Source organism: Anomalospiza imberbis, chromosome 1 (assembly GCF_031753505.1).
Source record: "Anomalospiza imberbis isolate Cuckoo-Finch-1a 21T00152 chromosome 1, ASM3175350v1, whole genome shotgun sequence".
Classification (NCBI taxonomy): domain Eukaryota; kingdom Metazoa; phylum Chordata; class Aves; order Passeriformes; family Viduidae; genus Anomalospiza; species Anomalospiza imberbis.
The window spans coordinates 53,659,020-53,683,218 of NC_089681.1; the positions used below are offsets into that span (position 1 = coordinate 53,659,020).

Genomic DNA, 24,199 nt, shown 5'->3' on the forward strand with positions numbered 1-24,199 from the left:
TCTGACCCCCTCACCCAAATCACCCGGCGCCAGGTCCAGGCGTCTCTTAAACACCTCCTGGGAGGGTGACTCCACCTCCTCCCTGGGCAACCTATTCCAACGCCTGAGCATCCTAACAGCGAAAAAGTTGTTTTACTATCTAATTGGAATGTCCCCTCTCCCGGAGCAGGCACGTTGGAAGAAACTGGTTGCAGCTCACTGCAACCTCCCGTCAGGCAGTTGTGGAGAGCGATGAGGTGCCCCCCGAGCCTCCTCTTCTCCAGGCTCAAGAGCCCCAGCTCCCCGCCGCTCCGCACAAGACACCGCGCGCCGCCGCGATTCCCCCGCGGCCCCGCCCAGGACGTGACGCCCGCCGTGGGAGTTCGTCACTTCCGCAAACAGGGATGGCGGAGCGCAGGGCCGGGTGAGCGCAGGGCCGGGTGAGCGCAGGGCCGGGTGAGCGCAGGGCCGGGTGAGCGCAGGGCCGGGTGAGCGCTGGGCCGGGTGAGCGCTGGGCCGGGTGAGCGCTGGGCCGGGTGAGCGCTGGGCCGGGTGAGCGCTGGGCCGGGTGAGCGCTGGGCCGGGTGAGCGCTGGGCCGGGTGAGCGCAGGGCCGGGTGAGCGCAGGGCCGCCCTCCCTGCCCGCGGGCGGACCGGCGGCCAAGGGGGGGCCCGGGGCCCTCGGCCTCGCCGGACGGCGGAGCCGGGCGGGCCGCAAAGAAGCGACGGGCGTCGCCGCCCGGTTAACGGGAGTGGATGCCCTGAGGCCTCCCAGCCGCGTCTTGGGGGAAGGGAAGGAGGGAAGGAAGAAAGGAGGGGGCGGGAGCGTCCCGAGACCGGCGGGGCCATTCCCACGTCACTCCAGGCGTTTTGAGCTCTCCGGCTGAAGGAGCTGCTGCTTCCACTGATGGCCATCGATAGTTGTGAAAGTCGGATCGTTTCGCAATTTAGGCCTTCGAAACATCTTGGAATAGCCGGTTGAGGATAATGAGGGGTCTGCTGGTGCTTCGCAAACCAATGCTGTGGTGCTGTGCAGTAGTGGAGGAATTATTGTTGTAAGTCGTACTTTGAGGCCATTTGTTTTGAGGAAAGCTGCTCTGGTGCCTCTGTGTAGTGGCCCACTTAGTGGATGTGTTCTGGCCCTCATTAGGAGGTGAGCCTGGATACGGTGGATTTAAATGTGATTTTTTAATTTTTTTTTTTTAATTTGCGGATTTAGGCCACTGTTTCAGAAACGGAGGTGCCAAATCGCCCTCTCCCATGCCTTGTTAAAAAGTAGGTGCTCTGCTTCCCAGTGCTGGTGTAAAGAAGGCTGGGATGTGCTGGAGACTAAATGAGCTTTGTAGCAGTTGTTTGCAGTCCTGCAGCCTCTGTAGAAATTTGTGAGGTGGAGATGTGGAAATACAGGTGCAACTTGAATATTCCGCATATTTGTTAAGCTCAGAGCATAGTGGATATTCTTGGCAAACTGGAAAATCCACAACTAGTAAGAAGATTTGCTCATAAAAACGCATATTGATCTTTTATTTTAAGACCTCCATTCCAAAGCCTATCAGTTTAAATAATAAATTTACAAATTTGAGAGAATCTGTCTGTGTTTCTAAACATAAACTGAATTGTAAGTTACTTTCTATGGGAAGGGAAAGAAAAAAACCAATAAAATTTGGCAGTTGAGTGAATAAAGATATGTCAGAATGACTCTAAAATGAAAAGTAACAATTTATCTTAATTTGAACTTATTTAATGAGTACTTTAAAGTTTGACATGTTTTATTGAGCTGTCTTTATTAAACAACTGGTCAAATTTGAAGTCTATACGTTGCCTAGGGTGAAATACCAGCATTATATTTGAAAGTCATGATCGTAACCACAAGTAAGTGAAATTTTCGGCAATGAAAATTCTTGGTGGTTTGTTTCTATTCCTTCTAGATTTCCATTCTGATCAGTGGACCAGTCAAAATGGCTGAAGTAACCAAGACAGAAGAACAACAAGTGGAGAAGAGTTTGGAAGAAGTGGAGAAAACACCTCATGATTTAGAGTCAGCTTCAGGAGTCGGGTGTGAAGGCATTAATTCTGCTTCAGGTATAGAGCAGTCCACTGAAAATGACAAAGAACTTGATAGTGGTGATCAGGATGGCAGAGCAAAGAGAAAGAATTTAGATTCTGAAGATGGACCTTCTAAGAAAGCAGTGAGTATCATTTATTTTGAGCGGTTTTCAAATCCTTGTTTCAAAGCCTTTGCTCAAGAAAAGATTGAAAATACTTATGCTAGATGCGCGTGAGCCAGCACAAAATACCGAGTGTGGAAATGATTCCTGGGGAAATATCGGTGCACAAAGTGATGTTGGACTTCGCAGAGGAGAAAGAGGGCTGGCAATTAGAATGATAATCTCAGCACATACTTAGTCTAATTCTAGGACTGTTCCATCCTCCATGTGGTAGCAATCTGTTAGTGTAGTGTAGGGTTTACTGGCATTAGTCCAAGTTCCATATCTTGAGCTCAGTTCTTATACACGTTGTTTATCTGTGTGTTAGTGTAGTTACCTGTGCTTGGGAAGTTCTTCCATAAGGTAATTTTGCCCTTTTATTTCCTTGGTAAGGTACTGTATAGTTTGCAAAATTCAACAGACTGCATCCTCTGTGATATAATTTCAGAATGATTTCTTGGCAAAGTGAAGCAGTGAAAGACTTACAGGTGCTTCTTTGTGTTTTAAGACTACAAAAGAGCAGAAAATGTATGTCCTTTTATATGCCCACCTGGGAGGGTGAAAAGGGTAATGTTTTACATGATGCTGTTCTTTATTATGTATGAGCTTGCAGAAGCTGATGCTTTAATATCCAGTCTGGGTCATCCTTTTGGGATATTTAAATTTGAAAATGTCTGACCTAATGTTTTGTTTATCTGCCTAGAATTTTCTCAGTATGTTAATATATGGCTTAGCAGTCTGGCAAAATAAAGAGTGTTGTGGTAGAAATAATATTAACCCTTTCATCCTTTTAATAAGGGGGGGGATAAGGCTTAGATGAGCAAGAACTACCTTGAGTTTGTGTAGCCTAAGGGTGGAGAGAGGTGACTGAACATAGCTGCCACCATCTAGATGTTGTTGCTGATGGCTGTTTGGAGCTGAGATGTGTTAATGGTTTGTATGAGTATGTCCCCCACACTTGTCTGTGTCAGCTGTTCTAGCTTCTGTCACCTTCAGTGACTGTTCAGGGAACTATCTGTGCTTATCCTGAGGAAGAATATAAGTTGTCAAAATACTTGTTAGTATCGGTCAGCCCAGTGTGGTAATAAACAGATGATGAGGTTATAGAGATTTTAGACAAGAAAGGCTGTGTTCATTTTGAATGTTACCAAAAGTATATGAAACACTGAACAATTCATATATATCAGCCAAACCTTCTTTTCCCTCGAGGAACTGCTATTTGAATAGTAAGATGCAGGGATATTGACTTCTGTAGTGAACTGTTAAGAATGCTTATAGTGGCTTCATTCTGCTTTGTACTGTTATTTCAAATGCTTTTGTACCTCATAGAGTCGATGCTGGTTGTTACTTTGGATTTTAGAGCACCTACTTTTTAACAAGTAACTGTTCTGTTACTTTGGATTTTATTTATAATTTATTTTCACTTCATGTATATAGTTGAAGATTATTTTCAAGGCGAAGAAATGTTAGTAGCATAATAGCTGGATGTAGACTGCTTGTCAGCATAACAGGGGAGAGAACTTAAAGCTAGGACAGAAATCTCTTGGAATATTTTGAGTTAAGGCTAAATCAGAGACATTTTTACAGCTAACTCTTAAGCATTTTATGGAATATGTTGTCAAATGATTCCTTACATTCCTTTATCATGGTCTGTTTAAATCTCTGGCAGTGGGGTCATCCACTTGGACCTTAATGTGACATCAGCCAATTGGCATTTTGGTTAAATTGGCAGTTTATGCACTTCTGTCAGATGAAATCACTAAATTTCTGAAACAGGCTCTTTGAAGAGGCTCAATGTTCCTTGAGAAGGAACATCCTCTTCTTCTGTCCCAGACTTAAGAAGAATGAAACATATTCTTTGAGCGTCATTGAGAGTATTAGAGAGCTGAAAGTTAAGTATTTCTGTGAAGGAAAGATGCTGGGTGATGTCTATCATCCAGAAATTGCTTGAATGAACTGAAAAGGGGATTAAGTTTGGGAGTGTTGCTGTGATAATTGAAGTACTGACATCAGTACCAGGACAGATATGGGAAATCTCTTTATAATGATGGTGCTCTTCATAGTATTGCTTGTTTGCTTTCTTAAATCCTTGAAGTGAACATGTGTGTCTTTTGATTAAATGACTAAGTAATACAAATAATTCACTGCTTGAGTCTGTTCCTTCTGTGGTGTGATTTCCTTTCTGCAGCATGTGATTGGCCATGGGCAAGCTGTAGCTGCACATTATAATGAACTTCAAGAAGTTGGTTTGGAAAAACGTAGCCAGTCTCGCATATTCTACCTCCGAAACTTTAATAATTGGACAAAGAGTGTCCTCATTGGTAAGTTTCCTTAACCGATTGCTTAGACGTTATTAAAATGTAACTGATTTTTGTATCAAAATGTAACTTTTTTTGTTTTCTGATGTTGAGTATGACACTTTGTCTCATAATACCTAGTAAGTTTTTCAGCTGCAGTAAAATGTCTTTATTTATATTTAATTTGAAACTTTGTGGTAGTGTTTTGTATTGTTGGAGTGCCAAGCATATGCTTAAGTTTTAAAGGTCTACTGACATACTGGAAACTGTTCTTTTCCATGGCATTTTAAAAGAGAAAAGTACAGCTTTAAATCATAAAGAATTTAGTGATTTTAGAGTCAAACAAGAACAGCTCAATCTATCTCAAATAATTTCTTAGGCATTTTACCACAGCACTCTCTGTTCAGATCCTGGTTAAGCAGTTCTGCAGGAAACTTGAACACATAAATATTTTCTATATTACCCATAGTCAGTGGATGAAAAGATGAACAGCTAAAGGGTGTAGTTCTTTAAGAATCAGCAGGCCTTTATTTAAAGGCAAAGTCTGCCGTTCCACAAATTAATTCCAAACTGAGGAAACAAAGCCATCAAATATCTGCCAACAAAGAAAAGAATCATCAGCACAGCACCACAGGTTCATGAAGAGGGATCTGTGCCAGAAGATGTTGGCACCATTTGTCTGAGCATGCTGCTTTTTGTTGTGTTATATCAGAGCAGTTAGAAGCAATATTTAGATTTCTATAAAGCTGTTCCTGAAGCCTGTGTTGAAGCCTTTCTGTCATAAAGAATTTCAGCAGTGTGGCTTTATAGCAGTTGTATCAAAACATATTTCATATCTCCTACTGTGAAGAAAAGTTGCTAGGATGCTGATATGTTTTACATAATATGCCAACATCAGTCAGAGCAGAGAGAATCTAGGCAGCCTTGAGGGAGAAGAAAAAATGTGACTGGTATATGTAGGGTAGAATGACAGCAAAGGAGTAGCTACTGTTATTGCGAGGGCTGGGAGAGTGAGTGAAAAACATTATGCATTTTCGTAAGGTGACTGGGAGGAGATGTTGTGGCTGATGCATTTAATTGACTTTTTCTTTTTGCAAAAGGCTTTCCCATACTTTGAAATAACATCTGCATTCATTATAATGCTAATGAAAGGGAACCCTGTTTCCCTCCCCATGTCCAAGGTGGTTGTTTAGCCATGTGCAGTTTTGCCTTAGCCAGGGAAACAGTTCAGAGCCTCAGTCAAGTTACATGCAGAGCACATTAAGCACAGAAAATATGAATCTTCTTGACAGTTTTAAAAGTTTGTGGTTCCTTTCATCCTTCTAGAAAGAAAAGAGTTTTAAGTTTGTAATATTAAGAACATTTATAGGCAAAGTAAGGTCTAAGGTGCTTTAAAGTTCTCAACTCCTTTTGGTTCTTTGGGCTTTTAGGTGCAATGCAAGTGCAGAGATTAGGAGCAGAGATGTGTTATATGCTCCTGGTTTTTATTTTTCTAGGTGAATTTATAGACCGGGTACGACAGAAGAAGAGTGACATAACTGTTTTGGATCTAGGATGTGGGAAAGGTGGAGACTTACTGAAATGGAAAAAAGGCAGAATTAAAAAACTCGTCTGTACTGGTAAGAAGACACAATAACTTTCTAGGGAAAGTACATCAGGTTTTATGGGAAGCCAAGTACACCTCCAGTATTTTATTATTTCTTTTTTTCCAGTCAGTCAAAGAATGTAATATACACCTTTTGTGCAAAAAGTTGTGTTTTGTCTTTTAATCTGCAGATATTACTTGATTGCCAGCAGAAATATAAGAATCATCAATAGTTAGCTTTCAGTTCAACTCCTAAATAAAAACTGGTATCACTAAAGAAAAACACTGTTGCCACAGGTTGCCTTAGTCAAAATGTGGCCGTGGGGAACAGACTGGCTTTTTTTATTTTATGTCTTTTCTCCCACATCTAGTCTCTTGTAGTATTTTTAATTGTTCTGAAACACATACAGGAGAGTTGCATTTAAAAAACCAAATAATCCCCCCCAATGTTGTGAGAAAAAATGGTCTTGGGTGTTAAAATCAACTAAAGATTTTCAGGCTCAGAAATGGGGAAGAGCTGAAAGCTGATTAAAAAAAATTCTGGTTTGAATAATTGGCTTAGATGTTGGGAGAATGATACCATCTTCCCTTTTCTCAAAAAGTATCCCAAGGATAATCAGAGAAAGTAACTCCAATTTAATTAGGTAATAAAATTCCCTAAAACACTTTCAGTGGGAATTATTTTGGGTACTTCACATTTTACAGTTCTTTTGTGCATTATTCAGTGGGCAGTATTCAAATACACTTAATCAATTTTCTAACAAAGTTCTTAGGTATTGCATATTGTCAGAAACTCAATGACTGAGAAAGAAGCAGTCTTAAAATTTTAAAAAGTTCCCGTAATGTGGCATATCTAAAATGCATTTCAACATCTTTTATATTTTTAAGAATATTAAGAATGCCAGGGAACTGAGCTGTTTTAATGGAACGGAAGATCATTTTTTTATCCTGCCATATTGTACCTTCTGTGTTCTAGTAATCATTCCAGTTTTCTTGTCTGGAGTGATGTACATATGACTCTTGTATTGAGGACGGATGAATGAAGTGACATAAATCCTAGGTTCTCAGAAAGCAAAATGCAAATTTATTAGACACCACACATTCTTTTATAGACAGTTACGATGACACTGGACCTGACTGGTCCTTTATCAACACCCTTCGCACCACTGGCTAATTAGGAACAACACCCTTCTTGTAAACATCTTACAAGTAAGCAACACATTCAAAACACCTGCTGCAAAGATTAAGGATTGTTTTAATTCTTTCTATGAGCTTTCTCAAAACTTCCCAGAGCAAGGCCTGGGAAAGTTTATCTGACTCTTTCTCTGACCAGACTTTCAACATCCACGTAGACACGCTTAAAATTTTCATTTATTATATTTATTATCTTTCCATATATAGACATTGCTGACATTTCTGTGCAACAGTGCAAGCACCGCTATGAAGAAATGAAGTCCCGATGTCGGTATAATGAACATATTTTTGATGCAGAATTCATACAAGCAGATAGTACTAAGGTACAGTTCCTGTGCTTTGTAATATTTTGGAGATCTGATGTTTGCTATGGTTGTGCTGTAACAGTTTGGGTATATACATTTTTAAGGTTGGATTATTGTACTGCCAGGAGAATCAGCCATAGGGGTTACTGGAAGGTCTCTTAAGATGTACTTTGGTGCATTTTGGTGCTGTTGTACAGTGTAACATTCCTGAAGCCTCAATGTCATTTCCTGGTAGTAAATCTAGTGCTTTCACTGTCTTTTACTCGACAAGGGGAACAGAATGACTCTTCAGCTTTGGAGTTCTGTGAAACAGAATGGGATGTTGAAAACTATTTTGGTGAATGCTGGAATATATAAAGGACCTTTTCTGATTTAACTTGCACGCTTAGATTTTTTTTCTTTTTAATGGCATTTTGGTTACTATAATAGGTACCTTTAAAACTTGTGTGATAGATCAGGTTTCTTAGACTGTCTGGAGGCAGTAGTGAATGCGTTGCTGAGACTTAGGAGACAGTCTTGTGAACAGAACTGCTTTTGCTTCCTAGAAGTGCAGGCTGAGATTGCCCTGCTGATGGAGGCTGAGACAGAACCTACCTGGTTCCAGCATATCTGTGGAAAAACTGAACATGTTCTCAGCCTTGCATGAAGAGTTTGCTTGAATTCTTGGTTGCCTTTCCTTCTGAGAAATAGTCTGTTGCAGGTTCATGTCATCTCTCTCGACTTGGGGGAGTGAAAGGAGAGACTTGGCCAGGAAAGAAAGGGATATTTTCATGTTGCTATTACAGCTCAGTCTTAGGTTCATATGTATTTTCTGTTGCATGCTTTATTCTGTCTGTCCTTGTACAAAAAAGTTAATTTCCCTGACTTTGGGTCCCTATCATGAATGTAGTATATTTGTTAGAAGATTTAAATGAATCATGCTTCTTTCTGTAGGTGTTTTTTCTTTTTTTTTTCTGTTGCAGGATCTCTTGTCTTCCAAGTATAATGATCCAGATATGCGCTTTGACATTTGCAGTTGTCAATTTGTTTACCACTATTCATTTGAGACGTATGAGCAGGCTGACATGATGCTTAAAAATGCTTGTGGGAACCTCTCTCCTGGAGGTTATTTCATTGGCACAACTCCAAACAGCTTTGAACTTGTGTAAGTACTCTTACATCCTGTGAGTCTTCCAAAACTCTGTGAAGCATTGTTAAGTGATAGATGATCTTGCAGTGCTCCAATATATTCGTGCAAACAAAAACATTTTTTTTGCAACAATTCTGGATTCTAGTAAGAAAGAATTTCACTCATTAACTTGACTCAAACAGATAAAGCAATGCTTACCCTTGTCTCATGTCCTTATGGCTCTTCTGTTAGAGAGTACAGGTCTTCATACACTTCATCCCTCTGTCATTACTTTAATAGTGTCAAAATTTCCACGGTCTGGGGAAAAACTGTCAAGGTTTTGTGGTTGTTTCTAGAAGCCTGTCTTGTCCATGTAGGTAGTCTGTGTGTCTGGGCTAAAGGTTCATCTTCTAGGTCTGTTTTGTCCTTGGTATGTTGTATGGGAATGATAACCTGTTAAAACCCTGTATGCTGCTTCATTTCATTGTTTCACTGCCTTATGAGGTAAGGGAAGGGGGAAACTAGAGAGATCACTGAGTATTACTGGGAGAAACACTCTCAGGCTTCTTATGTGTAGTTTTCTCTGCCTGTTCAATACAGGTCAATAAATGTTTGTTTATATCTCATTCTACAGAAAGAGACTCGAAGCTTCAGAAACAAATTCATTTGGGAATGATGTGTACAATGTAAAATTTGAAAAGAAGGGAGACTATCCCTTATTTGGCTGCAAGTATGATTTTCACTTGGAAGAAGTGGTTGATGTCCCTGAGTTTTTGGTTTACTTTCCCTTACTGGAAGAGTAAGTTAAAGTTTTAAATTTATTATACAATAAAATCTGTGGAACATAATAAATGTTTGTTTAGTTTGTGTCATTGCATAATGCTTGTAGAAAATTATGTTTTGGCTTTCTTATTATATTTTTCAGTTCTTAATTTTTTTGTTGTTGCTTCAAATACAGAGGTTTCTTGCATTTCCATCCACAACTGTAATATGTCCATCCAGCTGTTGAAGGTGCTCTGGTCAGAAGCTGTGAGGACTTAAACTATGTCTCATGAGGGCCCATCTGATCTGATATATTGGATCTGTCAGCAAACCTTTAAAACTGTCAGCTTTTTCTTCTTTAACTGTAACTTTTTGAGGTGTTTCTTTCTACCCCTTCTTTAGTCATTCAGTAAGCTTTCTTGTGCATTGTCTTCATCATGGTGCCTCTTCCTTGACTTCTCCACCTTTCCTTAGATGTTCATAGGATTTTTGCTATGATGATTTTTTTTCTTCCTCTAAATGATCTTAATCTGTAAGCATATATTTTGCTGTTATCTCAGTGTGACCTCGCATTTGATTTTCCCAGCTGTATCCTGAGGTACTGACAAATCTTTCCATACTGTGTTTTTTCCTGCTATTCAAGCTCAATATGGTTAAACAGTATCAAGCTTTCCCTTCAAGCCTGTTCAAGAGCTTCATTTGTAGTTGTCTGTGAAAAATAACAGCATCTGTCACTGACAGCTGTAACTTCAGTGTTGCATGTCCACGGTTTCTACATAAAATTGAGATGTAAGCCACTAAATACAGTAGAAAGAAGTTCTCTAAATATATTCATAATATCTGACATGGTATTTTACTGCAGGGAAAAGAGCAGTCTTTCTGGAAGTCCACATGGAACTTCTATGTTTCAGGACAAAAGACCTTTTCTATTAAAATATTTGTAAATGACTTCTGTGTAGATTTTTGATGTCCTGATTAAAAAACCAAAACTGTGCAAACTGCAGCTTTTTTCATCTAAATGTCTTTACTAAGAAAAAAAGTTGTAAAGAAGTGTTATTCTAGTGAATACCATAAGATGTCACTGTGGCTTAAAATTGTTCCTTTAATAATAAAGCTACAATCATTTTGTGGCTTCCCTAATTAAGCTTGTTATTTTGACAGAATGGCAAAGAAGCATGGTATGAAATTAGTCTACAAAATGACATTTCGGGAATTCTATGAAGAAAAAATCAAGAATGAGGAGCATAAAATGCTGTTAAGGAGAATGCAGGCCTTGGAGGTAAATTTGGAGTTGACTTGTTTGATTTTAATAGCGTTTTACATCTTGTTAATTTTTACACAATAATTTGAAATTCCCTTTGTGAACATTTTGCAATTAATTAAGGACCACCAACAGAAAGTATTTAGTTCCTGGGGCTGAAAGTGTAACTCTGGTTGTTGATCTTGACTGGCTGCCAGGCACCCACTGACCTGCACTCTTGTTCCCTTTTTCCAATAGGATGGGGGGAGAAAATAGAAAAAAAAAAAACTTGTGGGTCAAGGTAAATTCAAGGAGATTGCTTAGCAATTACTATCACAGACAAAACAGACTGAACTTGGAGAAGGTTAATTTAATTAATTGCAAAAAAAAAGAAAAAAAATAGTAGAAAGGTGAGAAACACGAAAACCTAAAACCACCTTTGTCCCACCCACTGCTTGTTCCCAGGCTCAGCTTCATTTGTTCACTCCTGACCTTTCTACTTCCTCTCCCTTCCTCTGCATGGGAAGGGGGATTGTAGTCTGTTCATAACACTTAGTCTCTGCCTCTCCTTCCTCCTCACACTCTTCTCTTGGTCCAACACAGGTCCCACCCAATAGATGATTCAAGTTTTGAAGATAATATTTCAATATTGAGACAAATTTCTGTTCTTGTGAAGTAGGAAACAGAAACCCAAGAATCATGCCAAGTGTCAGATAGTGGTCACTGTAATCCATTTCTTGCTCAGCAGAGAGACTGAAAGCTGGATCTTTGTGCAAGGATTATTGACTGAAAAGACAGAAAGGAATCTTTGTAGGAATACAAGGACAGTCTGTGTTCTTAGAAGAAAATGGTACTTAACTGTAACTGAGCATATGTTTTTGCCCAGTGTTTTTGCATTTTTTTTTTATTCTCAGACTCTTACCCTGGGTAACTTTAGCAGCTTTAGAGAAGCTTTTCCAGGCCACCTTTGAGGCTTTCGTTTTACTTGCAGCTATCTGTGCTTCCTTCCTCCCTCAAACAATAGAATTCTTCTGATTTGAGAAAACTCTCAAATCAACTCTCAGTCAATTTTTTGGTGACTTACTCAGCTGAGTCACAGATTGCAACTTGACTGCACTTGTTGACTATAAAAGTGATGATGCTGTGCATGGGCTCACACTGGCAGTAGCACAGAGACACAGCCTTTGACTTAATATCTTCCTTCTTAGGAAAGTGAGGGTTGTCTTAAGGTAGTGGCCACTTAGAACTGAGGACTTCATTTTTACAATCAGATTTATTTACACAGATCACTAGTAACAGGGACACTAGTAACAGATCACTAGTAACTAGTAACAGGGATCCTTAATCAGTGCATCTTAGTTTTGAAGAACCTGTTGTATTCTTCTGGTACAGCTTGTGTGTTACTGAAGCATTTTAATTGTTCTGCTCGAAATTGTAGTTCCCCTTCTGCTGAAGAGATGCTGGTATAGTTGCTCTTCTAAAAGAAGGTATATCTGGGTAATGCTCATAATGAGCTGTACATGAAGGAGAATGTTTATAGTTATTGTTTCCCCTGCTTTAGAGACATAAGGATAAAACTTAATTCATAATTCTTGGGTGTCAGATTTTCTGGTAAGTAGGGAACATCAAACCTATTCCTGAGGATGCTATAAAGGAGAGATGTAAATTTAAAATATTTTTAAGACTTACTGACTTCTGTCGTGGACTGTGTTGTGATAAACTCTTTACTTGATGTGGTTAATGTATCTCACTACTCAATGTTTTATTCTGTGTTCTCCAGCCATATTCTACCCATGGTGATTCCAGGCTTGTTTCTGATAAACCTGATGATTATGAGCATGCAAAAGAGTTTATCAAAGATGGCAAGGCAAAGTTACCACTGGTAAGTTCCTTTATACTTTATACATTATCCTTCACTAGAGATAATGGTGTCTTAAAATTGAGGTCCTGTTCTTTCAAACTGTAATGCCTTCTTCATTTAAACTGCAGTGAAGTTGGTATAAGTGTCTCTTTGCATGTGAAAAATTGTAGAGGGGCAGGGGTGAGGGGTTCATCTAATCTATATCCCATACTCAGAGAATCAAATTCACTTAATTTGGTAGCTGTTAAGAAATTTGTAATAATGCAGAAGGGAAAGGATATTTTTTTCCATCTTACGTGACAGCTGTTCTTTCTAACTATTCTTAATTTGAGGAATCTTCTTGTATATCTGGATCTTCACAATACTGATTTAAAGCATTAATTCCAATCCTCTGATGGGAGACTTCAAAGCTTTCTTCATAATACTATATATATTTGAAATAATTCTTTCAGTTTTCAGCAATACAGCATGAAGGTGATCAGCTTAAAGTTCTTCCATTTGGTTTTGTTGCTTGGGTTTTTTTTTTTAATCATTGATTCATCTATTGTTCACATTCTGAATTCTTGAAGATGTGGTCTTCTTACTGCATCTATAAAAATCCTGCATCAAGAGAGAAAAGAAGCCTGCTCTCCACATTTGAAATTCAAAAATTTTAAAAAGAAAAATGCTTATTTTAAGAAATAGGCTTAAGAACATGAGAACAGCCAAGTCAGACCAAAGATGTCTGTTGCCAAGCGCTGTTTTAAAAGGTGAAGGTTTGGTCAGTGGGTAGCATAGGGACTAAATTATGGCCCCAGTGAGGACTCCTTGGATGGGGATGGAGTGGGCAGAGCAGAAGATCAGCTTCTTGTTGTTGCCTTATCTTTCTTAAGTGGTGGGGTAAATGGCAGCAGCTTTTTACTTGTGAACTTGCCCTGTGTTCATCTGATCAGCTGAGCTGGGAATTTCCTAGGCTGGAAGGCAGGCTGTTTTTCCAGAATGTGTGAGTGAGGGTGAGAGTTAGTCTCTTGCAAATAGAGTTTCTGTAGGCCGTGTGGTGGGTTTGGGTGGAGGCAGGCAGTGTTCCTGAGGAAGGTGGCAGCACCATGGTGTAAGGCCTTTTCCTAACTTCTGCACAAACATGGGCATCTCGGTCTGAAGAGCTGCTGGAGCCAGGTCAGGTCACACTGGTGTGTGGTGATGGACACGGGCATGCTCTGCATTGCAGAAGCATCCAGACCAACAGACTGTTGGCCCAGTCTTCTGTACCTGTTTAGTTTAGGTGTGTTCCATTATCTGGATCTTCCAGTTCCCAACCATCATAGTTAGTGGAGTTGTAAATATCTGTGGTCTACAGTAATGCTTTTCTTGCCCCTAAATAGCCAGTCAGTGTGGGTGGTTAGTTGTTGGTCAGTGAAAAATGGAGCTAAATCAGTGTTTTAGTTTTCTTATTTTTGTTGAAACTGTGGTTTTTTTTGTCCCCTTCTAGGGAACCTTGAGTAAATCTGAATGGGAAGCAACAAGTAAGTAATGGTTTTGAAAACAGTGTTGACTAAATGACTGCTTTGAAAAGTGTGTAAAATAGCCTGTTAGTCACGGAAAAAAAATCCAGATGTTGAATATAATAAGATGTTGTTATTTGTGTTATTCAAAATGTTGTGTATCGATTATGTAGTGTGCACTTCTTAAGAAATTGGGAGGAAAATGCGTAAGTGCAGCCAACCAGGATTGCAGGCCATTTTACTGGATGTTTTAATAGTTTAAAAACAAAAAATGCTGTTTACTTCACAGGTGAGAAAAATCTTCACACTGCTTTATTAAATTATTTTCTAATTTTTGAATCTATGAATTATAAGGTAGACATAAATTTCCAGCAACCTTGAAGTATTATCTCAATTATCTATTTGAGAGGGGCTTTTTATATAATTTTATACCTTTTCATATCTAAAAAAAAGATTTATACCTTTAAAAGTTCAGTGACTTCAATAATAAAAAAATAGACTAAGTAGTCTATTTCTCCAGAAATGTGGAGTATTGAGCTTCTGATAAGAGTACAAGCACAGCTTGTTCCTTACATGGAACTTTGCGTTGTTGCTGAGGAATGTCTGATAAACTTGTCTTGAAAGATTTGCAAGTAGCTATGGCCCCTCATTCATTAAACTAAAAGTTGAATTCAAGTGGAGATCTATAAATGTGGTCTCAAGTAACTGGTTTAACATATCTGTCTGGTATGGAGCACAGGAACATCTAGCATAGCTGGCACTGAATATATGCCAACTGAGAGTTTTCCAAGGCTGCTGGTGTGGATTGTATGAGTATCCATTAATAGAATCATTAATAGAATCACTGTTCTGGACTTGAAAAAATGCTATCATTTCATCTTTGTCCATCAAAATTGATAATATGTATCATGAGTTCATTCACTTTCCAATTAAAAATGAAGTTAATAATTTCAACCCTGATTGTCTATTACTGCAAGTATGAAGGAGTCTTTAAACTTAACTTGCATGACTTTTTATGTGCTAGTGAGTGTTCATTATATGTAGAATGGCACAGTAATTTATGAATTTGGTTCAATTTCTGAAAACATGTGAGTGTGGGGTGGAATGCTAGAGTTACTCACTGGAAAATCGTAAGATCTTTTGTAATTTCAATAATCTGCTAACAGGTTGTTTGTGCATAATATCAACCTGTTTACATTTTGAAAACTTAGCTGAGTCACCAAGAGAGCTGAAACTTTAAATACTCCCATTTTCTTTTTTAGGTATTTACTTGGTATTTGCATTTGAGAAGCAACCATGAAACTTCACATACTGGATGCAGCAAGAAGGGATCATATCCATGTGCAAGTTGGAATGATCAGAAATCCATTGTGGCAACTATTTTTTTATTTTTTATTTTTTAATTATCAGACGTGTGCAGGACACTACCAAAAACTAGAGCAAGCTCGTGATTCAGAGTTACATTGCCTGTCTGTGACAGATGGACTTGTGTGTGTATATATAAGAAAGATTCTGAACCAGTCTTTTTAAGCATTTGTAAGCAATCTGCATGCTCTCAAAACCTGTGTTTGAACTCACATAATTTTGTTAGAAATAAACATTTTGTTTGTAGAAGTACGTTTGTGATTACGAGCCTGACCCTGCGCTTTCTGAAGTTGATGGAAGAACATTGACTTTAATAATGCAGAATGAGGGCCTAAATACTGTTCTGCAGAGCTCAGTTAATTCATAATGAGATTTATTCAGCATAGAGGATATGTCTACATTGCATGCAGAGCAAAAAATACCCAAGTCAGTTTGAGAACCTCTGTGCTGTGCTCAAGCCTGCATTGTAAATCTACCTTAGTGGTATTCATGGTGTATTTTACGTGGTAAAATCCCATGATGTTCTTGTTTTTCCTGCTTGCTGATATGTAGTGTCACTTCATGGTGCTTTTAGGACTAAATGAGTTTGTTCTGTACAAAACTGCTCTGAAAGTACTCAATTTCTAACATTTTAAATCTCGACTTTGTTTTCCAAATATGGCTATGTGGTAATCAGTAACAGCTGCTTAAGTTAGATTACTGAACATTTTTTATTGTATCAAAGCATCTCCTGACTTTTCAATAGTTTTAGTGTTTCTTGAAACTTACTAGACAGATCTTAGGATGCCTTTCTTTCTTGTTTCATAAAATTCCAAATGGGCTTGGCAAGAGGATGAGCTGTTGGTGGTGATGGGGACCTCATTGCAGTCTTAAGGCATTAAAAGTGTGTTCATGTCATGGATCATGAGCCAAAAGGGGAGCCTGTGTAATATTTGAAGATAAAGCAGTTCCCTCTGGAAGGGAAGGCTGAGTATGTGCATACACACTCTGGTACCTATGGGTAACAATCCCTTAACTGGAGCCACATATTTTGTTTGGGAATGTAATCAAATACTAGTAGGCAGAACTGTGCCTAACTACCATCATAACTGCTTGTTAGTCTCTTAGAGCTGGCTTAGGGGTTTCTGTATGGTGTTTGCTCGACTTCCCATGTGTTTGTAGCCACCCATTACTTAGAAGGCCTGAATACGTCATGTTTCTTCTCTCCAGTTTTGGGCTAACAGTAGCTGATGGCTGCTGTTGGCCAATAGATTTAACGTAGAGATGAAATGATGATGGTACATGAGTATTTTGAAAAGTTACAGCAAACCTAGAAGAGAACATTTCTGTTAACACTTAAATGTTCAGATTATAAGAGTTTTTAGTTGTATTGCTTTCTCCCTGTAATTAGGTTGTACTCTTTCCTCCATGACTTCTATTTTTTTTTGTTGTCTAGAAGAACACTTGTAACCTTCACTGAAGCAGTAGAATCTGTCAGTTCTGCTGCTGAAATTAAGACAATAAGATGCTCGTCTGCTAGAATTAGTACTCATGAAACTAGCTAAAAATGATTGTGCTTTAGAAGTGCTGAAATCTTTCTTTGAAATTTGTGTGCGTCAAAGCTAGTTTTGTTGGTTTACTTGTATCAAATTTCACTTGAAAATACATTGTTATGCTATTTTTGGAAGAAATAAGAATAATAAAAACAGAGGGAGTACAGTGAAGTGTCTTTCCTCTTTTAAGTGAATCTTAACATACCAGTCATATAATGACATAATGGTTGAGTTCAGAAGGGACCTCTGGATGTCATTTGGTCCAACCCCCACCCCTGCCCCAGCATGTTCACCCAAAGCTGGTTGCCCAGGACCTTGTCCAGACAGCTTGTGAACAGCTGCAATGATGGGGACTCCACAACCTCATTGGGCAACCTGTGCCTGTGCTTGGTCACTCTCGCAGTAAAAGTTTCTTGGTGTTCAGAGGGAATTTCCTGTGTTTCAGTGTATGCCCATTGCCTCTTGCCCTGTCACTGGGCACACAGAAAAGGCCCTAGACCCATCTTTACAAGCTCCCTTTGGGTATTTGAATGCATTGCTAAGATTACTGCCCTGAGCCTTCTTTTGGCTCCAGGTCTCCCAGCCTTTCCTTGTATGAGAGATTCCAGGATTTTGAATGCAATTAGACCCAGTATCAACTCCTGGTATGTACTGTGGGTGGCCTCCAACTAGACTTTGTTTCACTGATCACCACTCACTGGACTCAGAGAGTTTGCAACTCCCCCTCACTGTGCATCCAAAATGGTAGATGCAAAAAAAACCAAACCCTTCCTAATATCAAAGTAGACTATCCACTGCTTTTCCATCATCAAGCCAGACATTTATTTTCTCATAGAAGTTTGTACAGTTTACAGTCTTAAGCATGACTTCCTGGTGATTAATCCATGCGGACTATTCCTGATAATTTTCTTGTTGTTCAATCGCCCCACTGAGGTGAGGATGGTACTGTAGTTCCCTGGATTGTTTTCCTTGATCTTGAGGATAGGAGCAGCATTTGCTTTCCTCCAGTCTTTGGACACTTCTCCTATGAGTATTCAAAGATCCTTGAGAGTGGCCTCATATTGATACCTGTCATCTCCCTCCATACTTGTGGGTGTATCCCATCAGGGTCCATGGACTTACACATGTCTAACTTGTTTAAGTATTTCCTGACTTGATCCTTTTCAACCAAGGACACATCTTTCTTGTTCCAACCTTTCATTCTGCTCTCTGGGCCTGAGATTCCTGAAAGGCCATTGTTCCTTGTAAAGAGAGAGGCGATGAAAGCATTTGGGACCTCTGCCTTTTCCATGCTCTGTGTCACAAGTGCCCCTGCCCCATTCTGCACTTTTTTCCCAGTCTTCCTTTTTTTATGCATACACTTATAGAAACCCTTGTTGCCTTGGAAATCTCTAGCCCGATTTAATTCCAGGTGGGCTTTTGGCTCTCCTAACTGCATATTCCTAGTAGGTTACCTGTCTATCCTTCCACCCTCTGTATACTTTCCTCTTGTGTCTGAATTTAGTTGGGGCTTCTTGTTTGTCCACACAGGTCTCCTGGCATTTTTGCCTGACTTCCAATTCATGGGGCTAGACCTCTCTTATCTTGGAGGAGGTGATCTTTGAATAATAATCACTTTTATTGAACCCCTTTCCTCCAGGGTATTATCCCATCAGATTCTACAATGCAGACCTTTGAAGAGGCAAACATCTGCTCTTCTGAGGACCAATGTAGTGCTTGGTTTTTGCATTGCTAACACATCTCAGGATCCTAAACTCCAGTATTTCATGCTCACTGCAGCCAAGGTTGCCTCTGACCTTCACATCCTCAACAAGCTCCTTGGTGGTGGTATGAGGTCCAGCAGGGCATCTCTTTAGTTCCTCTATCACTTGGGTCAGGAAGTCATTGATGCTCTTCAGGAACCTCCTTAATTGCTTTTATCTTGCTGTGTTATCCTTCCTGTAGCTGTTGAGGACCAGGGCTGTGGATGTGAAGCTGCTTCCAGCTGTGAAGAATCTCATTCACTTCTCTCTGTTCAGGTGTCTTGTAGCCAACATCCACAATAATATCACCTGTACTTCTCCTCTCTTTAGTCCTTACCCTGTAAAAAAATCTTGATTGAAGAGCTCCAGTCATACAGGTCATCTCACCATTTCTCCATGATTCCAGCAAGATCATAGCCCTGCAACATTTCCTGATAAATGCATGTTTTCCCAGTAGAACCATATGACTTTAGAGAAGCATTAAAGGTGAGCAAAGCATTTACATTCTCAGGAATGCTGATGGGACATTGAAGATGGAGGGGTGCTAAGGTCATCTGAGCTGGATGATTTTTTGCAATGGAAGGAATTTTGGTAATCTCCTGAATTAAGAAGTTGGAGGACTGATACCTGGTGCTACAGCAATTTAGTGGTTCCATTTTCAAATTCACTTTACACAATAAAGGAAATCAGAAATGTCAACTGAACTTTATAGGTAATTTTGTCCTCCCTCAATTAGGTGGTGAGATGTATGAGTTGGGAATAGGAGCTAGAAAACATGCAGCCTTTTCCTCTTGTTTCTTCCCTAATGACAAACAGTTGAGAACTGTAACTGAGTGTTTCAGCATGTAATTGCTGGGGTGGGCCAGCAGATCTGAGAAACTGTTTTGTGCTTAGGTTAAGTAGATTCCTTGCTGCAGGAAACACCTCAGCTTTCCATGAAAATGTAGGTATGAAAATCCTGTATTAAAAAAAGAGGTCATTGTTCCTTGTTTAGATACTTTGAAACCTTATAGCAAAAACAATGAAATGAGATACTTTATTTGTGGAGTAAATGTGTTATACCAGTGCTATTATTGTAGAAGTTTGCTTTTGTGACTTACACACCAGGGTGGTAGAAATTGCTGCAAAACACTTAAGCATGTGCTGTGTTTCATGCTTAAGTTTCAAGCAAATGCTTAAGCAATTGTGTTGCCTGCTGGAAGGTATTTGATTGACTTAAGAAGACAGACTTTGAGAATAGTTTTGGTTGGAAGGGACCTTGAAAGTCATTTAGTTCTACCCTCCCTGCTGTGGCCAGGAACACCTTTCTCTAGAACAGGTTGTGCAGACCTCCATCCAACCCAGCCTTGAACACTTCCAGGGATGAGGCCACAAATGCTTTGGGCAGCCTGTTCCAATGTCTTCCTAATACCTAATTCAAATCTACTCTCAGTTTGAAGGCATTTCCCCTTGTCCTGTCCCTACATGCCCTTGTAAAAAGTCCCTCTCCATCTTTCTTGTAGGCTTCTTTTGGGTACTGGAAGGCTGCTCTAAGGTCACACCAAAGCCTCTTTTCCAGGCTGAACAATCCCAATTCTCTCAGCCTTTTCTCAAAGAAGAGGTGCTCCATCCCTGTGGTCAACTTGGTGGCCCTCTCCTGGACTGGCTCCAACATGTCCATGTCCTTCCTGTGCTGGGGACCCCAGGGCTGTATGCAGCACTGCAGGTGGGATCTCACCAGGGCAGAGCAGAGGGGCAGAATCCCCTCCGTCGCCCCGCTGGCCACACTGCTTTGGATGCAGCCCAGGATCCTATTGGCTTTCTGGGCTCCTAGTACACCTTACTGGCTCATGCCCAGCCTCTCATCCAGCAGAATCCCAAAGCCCTTCTTGACAGGGCTGCTCTCAATTTGTTCATCTCCCAGTCTGTATTGATACTGGTGGTTATCCTGACCCAGGGGCAGGACTTTGCATTGGACCTTGACCTTCATGATTTTCTTATGGGCCCACTTCTCAAGCTTGTTCAGATTCCTCTTGATGGCATCAACCATCCTTCAGGTGTGCTACAAATCTTACACATTCTCCTGTTACAGCCCTTGAATAGTTTAATTTACATAATTAACATCTCAGTCCTTTGACTATGAGTGTTTTCCTTTTGAGTCATAGTCTATTTAATAAAGCACTCTAATATATATTTTTATGAAAAAGAGTAATTATATGCTGTGTCCTAATTGCTAAACCGTGTTTTTAAAGACATTGAAAACCGTTAATTTCAGGAACATCTGTCTGAAGAGCAACAAGTGTAAAACATCTGCAGGGTAATTAAGGGGCTAATAATAAATCCACTTTTGCAATCCACTTATTGCCAGAGTAATAATGCTTCTGGAGGAAGCAGGATCTAATATCAAGCAGGATTAACAGTAATCTTGTAATCTCAGTTCCTGGTGTTCTTTGTATGCCACAAATTAGAACCTATGTCTGTATGGAAATGAGGAAATGGACATCTGTTATTGCTACTTGTGAATGCAAATAAGCACAAAAAATCAGGTCATTTCAGTGCCAAAAGACATGGAGACAAGTGTTTGAGTTGTTTTTTAACAAGAAACCTCACCTGAGATTTAAAGAAAAAGTCTGAAATCCTTGTGCTGATGACATTGTGAATGCTGTGTACTGAACTGTTACTATAGCTAAGTCTTTTGCAGCTTCATTTTACATGGATGTACTTACTAGTCCTGGTGAAATGATTTTCCCTTAATCTCCCTTACAGCATATCCCATCACAGATTTATGTACTGCCTTGAAGGTTTCTGTTACTTAGAGAACAGATGTAAGGTAAAACAAAGCTAACTTGATCAATTAGGTTTTGCTAAGTTAAAGGTTTTCTAATGCCATTTTAATGGAAGCTGTCATCCTTTCTTCATTTTATTAAAATATGGTTCTCAACATTGCTGCCTTTTTATTTGGGTTAATGTGTCTCCCAGCAGCTGAAGTCCATTTGCAGGGTAAGGTGTTTGAACATTTAAGGTCTGACTGAACTGTGCTGTTATTAATTTAAACCCAAGGAAAGGATTTTTTTTAGCTTATAGGCCATATTGTTGAAGGGGGCTGCTTCATGAGGGTTGGGCTCTCTTCCTCTGCATCTCACAGTATTGTACGAATTCACTGAAGCTGTGTTTCTGAAAGTCTGATTTAATCACTGATTATGATTAAACTAGAAATTTATTGCTCTTAGCAGTGGCATGAACATCACCATGGGATTTAGAGTAACAATGTTGACATTTCTGGAGTCATACTTTCTCACTTGGTTCTTACCTTTAATGGCTCTCTCACAGTCTTGGAATAAGACTAGTAACTTACTAGCTCCCAACTAGTAACAGATTCCTCCTCAGTTTGCACTAACTTCCAACTGGACAGCGATGGAATTATTCTGACTCAAGACACATGGTTAGTCTCTGTCGGTTTTAAACTACAAAAAACTACATGAACTAATAAGCACAAAGAAAGCTTTGGTTTATATATAACATTCACCTTTTAAGTCTCTAATTTTTACAGTCCAAGGAAACTTGTCTCCGGAGAAGTTATTTTCTGGCAGCAGAATTATTCTGAGTTCTTTGGTTTAAGTAGTACTTTTCTTTCTTTAGTTCACTTTGACACCTGCAGTTTACATCTCTGCAACAGACATCTGGAACTGAAGCCTACTTCCTTATAAAAGAGTTGTGAGCTGAACAAATAACAATAATTACAGGGTTGGAAAATTTTGGCTTCTTTATATAATTTATAAAAGATGTAATTAAGTATTTCTTCAGCTGGAAGCAAATCACTGCTTCCACTCAACAGCAGCCTCAAGGAAGAAATGGGCTGCTGTTGAGTGTGCAGGGCACCCTGCACCTTCATTATAATGGTGTACTGTTGGATCTCTTAGAAACTGTGGGATCTGGGCTGGCTACTGAGAGTCTGAGCCCACAGGAAGCCTTTAGGCAAAAGCATGGAATCCCAGCTGTGGTAATCAAGAGGATGATTACACAGTTTTTCTAATGCCCATTTAAGGTAAATTTGATATAAAATGTAGCACAAATTGAGAAGACACTCCTCAGCTGCTCCAAAGATATACCTCTCAATGATTAATTTTTTTTTTTTTTTGCTTGTGGGTTGTATCACTAGTTTGTGATGTGATAACACTTGCATGTTTGATACTGTACAGACAGGTGGAAGAATGGATTATCCTCTGAAGACCAGTCCTTAAATCAGAAGACAATGGTTTTCTATGTTGCCCTTCCTGGATGGATATTGCCTTCACTAGTGCTATGACTTTGTGCCTGAATAAAGGTAAATTAATGTTTTATTTTAATTCTGTGAGAATATTTTGACTATTTCATAGATACATAGATTGGTTCATGTTAGAAGGGACCAATAAAGATCACGTAATCCACCCCCCTTCCAGTGGGTAGGGACAACTTCACTTGACTAGGTTGCTTAAAGCCCCATCCAGACAGGTCTCGAATACTACCAGATATGTGACACCCACAACTTCTCTGGACAACCTTTCCAGTGCCTCACCACCCTCACAGTGAAAAATTTCTTCCTTATACCTAGTTCAAATCTACCCTCTTTCAGTTTAAAACTGTTACATCTTGTCCTTTTGCTGCAAGTTCTGATAAAAAAAACTAATTTCACCTATTTTATAACCCCTTTTTAAATATTGAAAGACCTAATAATGTCTCCCTGGAGCCTTCTCTTCTCCAGGCTAAAGGATTTCAAGCAAAGCAGCAATATTTTATTGTATGTTTGTGGTGAGTTGATCCTGACTGGATGCCAGCTGCCCACCAAGCAGCTGAGCAGGGGGAGAAAATACAGTGAAAGGCTTGTGGCTCAAGATAAGAGCAGGGAGAGATCAGTCACCAGTTACTGTCATGGGCAAACAGGACTTGACTTGAGGAAGTTAATTGAATTTGTTATCAATGAAAAATCAGAGTCAGATAATGCGAAAAACTAAATCTTTAAATAACTTTTCCTTTTTCTTCTTCCTGGGCTCAACTTCACTCCTGGCTCATCCCATCCAGCAGTACATGGGAAAGGGGAATAGGGATATATGAAAATACATTCTATAAAATTACTGTTGCTTTATGAAATTATTTTCTTGGCGAAAATGGGGTTGCTGTTTTACTAATCACTAGCAATGTATTAGGAAAAAAAAAAAGGCAGAAAGAGCAATTTTTATGTTTTTCCTTTTCAGAGGTCTCTGTCAGCTCCTGAGATAAATGGGAATGAAATGTGTAATTTGGCCACTGCCTTCAGTATTTTCATACCCCAAGCAAAATTGTGCCCCTTTTTTCTAAGGAGAGAAGAGAAGAGAGAGAAGAATGTCCTGCAGGTGGAAGTCCATTAATTCTGCAGCATTTTAACTTGTCATTCTTGCGCCATTATTTAAGAATCTCAAGACAAAACAATGGAGGTTTATAGTGATGTCACTTTTAAAAGACTGTCTAAAATGTTGGTTTCTTAGCTTAGCTGACTTTCATCTACAGCCAGCCTGACAGAAGAGTCAGTGTCTTAAATAATTTTCTT

The 24,199-nt window shown here is 39.5% G+C and overlaps 1 protein-coding gene across 2 annotated transcripts; it reads left to right on the forward strand.

The window, feature by feature from the left end:
- Nucleotides 1–304: 304 nt before the first annotated feature.
- RNMT (RNA guanine-7 methyltransferase) lies at nt 305–17,086 on the forward strand. 2 transcript variants are annotated; one of them, XM_068192947.1, is made up of 11 exons: nt 305–403; nt 1,907–2,167; nt 4,374–4,506; nt 5,979–6,101; nt 7,469–7,584; nt 8,529–8,710; nt 9,309–9,473; nt 10,598–10,715; nt 12,457–12,558; nt 14,006–14,039; nt 15,281–17,086. In XM_068192947.1, the coding sequence occupies exons 2-11, from the start codon at nt 1,937–1,939 to the stop codon at nt 15,316–15,318; spliced, it is 1,242 nt and encodes a 413-aa protein (XP_068049048.1). In that variant the 5' UTR covers nt 305–403; nt 1,907–1,936; the 3' UTR covers nt 15,319–17,086. The 2 variants fall into 2 exon arrangements, with proteins under 2 accessions (XP_068049048.1, XP_068049054.1); XM_068192953.1 differs by lacking the exon at nt 305–403 and adding an exon at nt 889–1,033.
- Nucleotides 17,087–24,199: the final 7,113 nt, after the last annotated feature.

Bases quoted from the DNA above. Each gene is read 5' to 3' on its own strand.
- RNMT (XM_068192947.1), top strand. From the start codon at position 1,937: ATGGCTGAAGTAACCAAGACAGAAGAACAACAAGTGGAGAAGAGTTTG. The intron at 8,711-9,308 runs GTAAGTACTCTT...CTCATTCTACAG, and splicing joins CCAAACAGCTTTGAACTTGT to AAAGAGACTCGAAGCTTCAG. The intron at 12,559-14,005 runs GTAAGTTCCTTT...GTCCCCTTCTAG, and splicing joins GCAAGGCAAAGTTACCACTG to GGAACCTTGAGTAAATCTGA.